The sequence below is a fragment of the Nematolebias whitei genome, chromosome 4 (assembly GCF_014905685.2).
Source record: "Nematolebias whitei isolate Nwh7 chromosome 4, NemWhi1, whole genome shotgun sequence".
Classification (NCBI taxonomy): domain Eukaryota; kingdom Metazoa; phylum Chordata; class Actinopteri; order Cyprinodontiformes; family Rivulidae; genus Nematolebias; species Nematolebias whitei.
Window position 1 is genome coordinate 4,196,803 of NC_056501.1, and position 6,000 is coordinate 4,202,802.

The following is a 6,000-nucleotide window of genomic DNA, read 5'->3' on the forward strand; positions in this document are numbered from 1 at the left end:
TGAGACAGCTGGAGCTGTTTGCTCATGAGCATGGGGCCAAAATATCTGTGGACAGATGAAAAAATTGGAGTTCCAGAAATCACTTGACTGCAATGATTGCTTCAAAAAGTTGTACTGTAGTCCCTCGTTTATCGCGGGGCATCCGTACCCTGAAGCCCCGCGATAAGTGAAAAAACGCATAGTAGGAATAGTAGAACAAGTACTAAGTAGTAGTTTATTTTTATTTTATATAGTGTATAAAGGCGTTTTAAACCCTTCCCACATTCTTGCAATATTCTAAACAATGTTTCTAAACTCTAAACGCTCTAAAGGAGCACAGAATGTCATCGTTTCCCTTTCTGTGCCTCTGCTGCTCTTTGCCTCCTGCAAGCGCTCTTAGCCACGCCCACTTCTACACGCTGCACGAGAACAGCTGATCAGCTGCTGCAGGAAGTTTATCCTGCAGTATGGGCTGCACGCAGGTGCAGCAGGTGCTAAATTAAAAATAATTTATTTTAAATAAAAATGCCATGCCGATCGTGCGGCTCATCCATCAATCAGCCATTTGTGTGTCATGTCCATCTTATTTTGAAAAAACGCGATAGTGAGTCTGCGATCAACGAACCTCGAAGTAGCGAGGGACTACTGTACAACAAAATATTAAGTTAAGAGTTCCACTATTTGTTTTTTATTTTGTTTTATTCCCGTTGAACCAAAATTCAAAATCAATGACCGATTTTCTTTAGTGTATATATTTTTCCTTTTTAATGCTTTTGTCGATTTCAAGTTATATCAGTGACTATTGTGATGCCTTTTCTTTAACAAAAGACCCAAACAACTTTATCTGCACCTGTAAAGTGCTGCAGGCGTCATAGTTACCTGTGTGCATTTGTTCCGTTGTGTTATTCTTGTATGGTACTGTACCGTTGATGTGAACAACACATGCAGGTTAATCTACATGCAGCTGCCTTCCTGTGTGATTGTGTATACAGATGTGATTATACAGTAGGGTTATCTTGGCACATGTCCAGTCCCCGTGCACGCTGGTGGGTTGTTTTCTACGCGTTTCCTGCAGAGGAGCTGGCTGAGGAGAGTGAGATTTCCCAACCAAGCGGCGTTGACACACATGACCAGTGAAGCATTCACTCCATTTAACGGTACAGCTTTCCCCAGGTTACAGAAGTCAGGGCTGAGGCTCCCCAGCAAGGAGAGATGAAAGACTTGCAAACAAATATAGCCATGATTGAAAACTTATTGATTGGTGTTTGAAGCCACAAATTACACTCTAGTGATTATCTGTGCAGGAGAATTTAAAAGCGTGACTAAATAATAGTTCTGGGGCGACCCTCTCCATCAGGGTTTCTTGACATCACATGAGCCACAGATATCAGTAGATAATGGATAAATCTCTCTCCTTCCCTTCCTCGACCTGCTGTGAGAGGCCATCTCAGTGAAATATGTCTTACATGATGAGTATTGATTGGGGCGGGAACGCAGCGCCGGGGGAAGCCACTCTCTGTCCAGGAAGGTTTCATTTGCACAGGGAGCTTCAGGAGAGGGGTTGACCGCACCAATGGGTTCAGCCGGGCTCATCTTAACATACCGAAACACACACACAGGTGTTAAAGCAGGAAAACACACACCCCTCTGTCAGGTAGAATATGTAATTCAATGAGAAGGTCCAGTCAAGAGTCTTAGTCTTTATTACCATAATTAAATTTGCTTTAAAGGTGGCTGAATATACCTGAAACAAATTTATTTTAACCAGTTCAAATGCTAATCTTAAGACTTGATGAGGTAAATTGAGGTTTTGTTTGATATTCTGATGGTGCTTTTGTCTAAGAATTACATGTTTAAAAAAGCATTATTTCTGATTTGGTGATTCTTCTTTACATAAATAAACTCTTGAAGGAATGCACATCACTGCTTTCACTTTGAACTAAAATGCTCTCATGTTGAGGACGGACAGAGTTGGAGTCGTTTTCTTCCATTGTTTAAACTATGTACAATCTCAAGCAGCAGTGTAGTGCAATATCTCGTGTGTAGTGCAATATCTCGTGTGATCTGCAAAGCACTGGAAGTTTAGCTTATTTTTACTTTGGCCATGACCAGGGGTGTCTCCAGAATAGTTTTAATGGGGGAGAGGGGGCGCATGGACTCATGCTCATGTTCGTGCTGCTGTTCGACAATGTTTTTATGCTATTAGTGCTTAGTTTATTTTATGTTTTTCTTAGTTCATACCTTAGATGTTATCATTGTTTTTCTTTTACACGTTATTGTTGGATGTAACTGGGACCCTGTGTACATACTTTTGCTCCACCACATGTACCACATGAGGTGCGAACGACAGTATAGAATCTCTGACTCTGACATGTGGAGGACCACTGAAAATCATGAGATGTCACACAAAAACCAAAAGTTAGAAGGTGGGCCTGTGATCAGAAGATTGCTGGTTCAACTCCCGGCACCGACAACATCAAAATGTGGGTGGGATAGGTAAACCACCCACACCTGCCTCCACCCTCATTTGTCCCACTCTGGGCCCTTGAACAAGGCCCTTAACCCCCACCATCTGCTCCCCTGGTGTCCTAGATAGCAGCTCTCTGCTCCACATGGAGGGCTGTGGTGGCTCGGTGGTCTATGGTTGCATCAGGAAGGACATCCAGAGTAAAAACAATCGCCAAGTCTTCGTGCGACTTGGTTTGCTGTGGCGACCCCTGAAGAAGAGAACAGCTAAAATAAGAAATGTATATACACACACACACACAAAGATAAGATGCTGACATCCTGCATCCTAAACCTTAGGACAGTTTTAGACTGGTTGACCTTTTTCAGGGGGGCTAGGTTTTCATTTAATTTTAATTTTAAATTAAATGTATATTTGTATTTTTCATGCCCAATAGCTGAAAAACAATGTTTGTTTTGATGTTTCAGGTTCTACTTATCTAGAACAGCTGGGTGAAATTAAAAATGCTCACCAAGCAACAGTGTTTCTGTCATTGCCAGTTTGTCAGCGTTGTCTCCGTGTTTCTGTCTCCGTCTGTGCAGGACGTGATGGTCGTTGGCGAGCCGACCCTGATGGGGGGCGAGTTCGGCGACGAAGATGAACGTCTGATCACTCGTCTGGAGAACACGCAGTACGACGCCACCAACGGCCTGGACGACGAGGACGACTTCAACAGCTCCCCTGCTCTGGGAAACAACGCCCCCTGGAGCAGCAAACCTCCCGCCGCGCAGGACAGCAAGCCCGAGAGCACGGCCCCCCAGCCCTCGCAGTAAACAACAACTGATAAAGGAGCAAGAGATCCTTGGATCCATGGGGAATAGACTTTCAAACTCCCTTCCTCCAGAGGACAGTTAACTTCACCACTCAACATTGTACTGAATCAAAATCCCCGTCTGCAAACCTTCACCGGCCAAATAACGTCCGTCTGGGTTATTTTTCTTCTCTGAATCATCGCACCATCTAGGAGGACACTGAGAAGTTCCTGAACTGCTCAGCAAAACCCACTGACAACAACTGCATACACGTTGTATGTAACTGTAATGTAAAAATAGTAAGGCAGACGGGGCAGGGTTTTTTATTTTATTCTCTTCTTTCAATGAATGCTGCGAAAAGCTGCAGATCAAATTCTCCTTCTTGGAGCCTCCGATACAAACCTTTTGTCTGGTGGAGTACCTCGGCTGTGATTGGTTGACCTGCAGGTCACAAGTCATCACGCTGATCGGGAACAGTGGGGAAGGGAAAAAAGAAAAGAGTAAAAACAACAAACAAAATGTCTGAAATAGATGTCTCATGAAGGGAATCCAGAGCCCGTGGAAGCATCTCACCACATTAGACACAAATGAAACGTTGGAGGGAATTGCATTTTTATTGGAAATTCAGTCGGCCGTCGGTTTGTTTCTACTGTCGCTTTAGTTTCATTTCCAATTAAGTGGAAATAAAAGTTCACTAACCACTATGGATGCTTTTTTTTTTTTTTTTTGAATGAGGGGAGAGCTCATCCTGGAATAGTTTTTTTGTTTGTTTTTCACATTACGGTAGTCTTCACAGATCGTAATTTCATTCGAATCAGTTTAACTGTGTTTATAGTCCGTTGGTATTTCGCTTCTTTCAGAACCCTTTGCAGTCACATTGTAATTTTGCCCATCAGTATGTGAACTTTATCAACACGCATTGTTGCATTATTCTTTTCATGCTTTAATTATTATTACTTTTCTTCTTCCTGGAAAATTGGACTTCTTTCCCTTTAATGACCTACTCCCAAACTGGAACTAAAGCCTTTTTCCTGCATGTTTTTTTATGAATTTCAGCGGTTTGATATACGTGCTTTAAAAAAACACATCAGTTGGATTCTGTTTTTTGTGTTCATCAGTTTGGGAACACTGTAACGAGGTTTGTAGCTCTGTAAATAGAGGTGGAATCTATTTTGTCCAATCAGCCACTGAACGCAGTTCGGACATGGCAGCTGTTTTGTTTTTGTTCTGCAGGGTCAGGTTTCTGTAGGGTGGCTTGGGTGGATGCTGGTTTATTTTACCTTCTAATGTTCTTTGTCCTCTCTAGCTAGTGCAGAACCAAAGCCACAAAGGGTAAAAACGAATAGACAAAAACAGCCACGCGCTCACATGATCAGATTGTTTTTAATATTTTGTGACAAACTGTAATAATTTTTTTAAATATAATTTTAACATGAGAAAAAATAATCCCATCCACCCACTCCCATCCAGAAATGTCTTTAAGATCCCTGTAGTTGTCCACAGATTTTATTTTATTTTTTTCAATTATTTTCTTTGATTGAATTTAACTTCAGGATATTCCTAAACCTTTTGTTGGATCTTTGTTTTTTAAAAAAAGTGGACAAGAAATCAACTACAGCGTCTTTTTACAATTGGATCTATTGGGTATTTATTTGTGCATTTGTAAGGAAACTAACACATTTCTAAATATGTTTGAGCCTAGTATTATTAGACACCATTTGTACATTATATAGCAGAGGTGTTCAGTGTCATATCTGATGTCTGGTATGTATGCTTTACCATTATGTGTGCCAATAAACCGTGCTTACAGAGAAGATGATCTGGCCTTGGTTACACACATGCTCTTTGTGTAGACGGCCATTTTGCACCTGAAGCTGAAGACGGAGCAGTTGTGTGTTAGCCCATGTCTGTCTGTGTGTGTTCAGGTGTAAGTACCATTGGCAAAATATTTCATGAACCACTGGATGGATGTCAATAAAACTCTCAGAACTTAATTATTGGCTGTAGAGGTAATCCAATCCAAGATGGCTGTCACAGCGGACTGACATTAGCCTACACAAAAGTGGGTATACCTCAGAGTGTTTTACAGATATTGAGCTAAAACGTGGTGTGGTAGTAGCTGAGAGTCATTTGCAACACAACTCAGATCAGACATAGAAAACGTCATTTTCAAAGTTTGACCAAATCCCTTATTTCTCAACAAAAGATCTTAGTCTAACTCAGGGCTGATCAACGAAACTGCTCAAGGGGCCACAGTTTGTGAAAGCCAGCAGCTCAGGGACTGGACATCCAGCAATTAAAGTACATCCATCCATTATCTTTACCTGCTTCTTCCGTTTCGGCTCACAGGGGTTACTGGTGCCCATGTCCAGCCATCATTGTGCGAAAGGCGAGGACACCCTGGACAGGTCTCCAGTCTATCACAGGGACACCTGGAGACGATCAGTCTAACATGCATGTTTTTGGTCTGTGGGAGGAAACCGGAGTACCCGGACAAAACCCACGCAGCACGGAGAGAACATGCAAACTCCACACAGAAAGGGACCCGGCCGGGATTTGAACCAGGGCAACCTGCTCACTGAGAGGCAGCAGCTCTACCAACTGCACCACCGTGCTGCCTGCAATTGGTCACTATGTAAATAAACCCAAGTATTACAATGATCCATTATCTTTTAAATGTGTTTATTTTGTTGCATTGAATCATAAATTCAATAAACAGAACTGAAACCAAACTCAAATCCTAAACCCAGACCTCGCCCCCCC

At 42.2% G+C, this 6,000-nt stretch overlaps 1 protein-coding gene across 2 annotated transcripts in view; it reads left to right on the top strand.

Moving 5' to 3' along the window:
- The window catches only part of ldb2a (LIM domain binding 2a), a 123,435-nt gene extending 119,269 nt beyond the window's left edge, over window positions 1-4,166 (top strand). For both annotated transcript variants that reach the window (XM_037675154.1, XM_037675155.1), the window contains one exon: window positions 3,028-4,166. In XM_037675154.1, the coding sequence (XP_037531082.1) occupies window positions 3,028-3,258 (231 nt within the window). In that variant the 3' untranslated portion in view covers window positions 3,259-4,166. The remainder of the gene's footprint in view (window positions 1-3,027) is intronic.
- The last annotated feature ends 1,834 nt before the right edge of the window (window positions 4,167-6,000 follow it).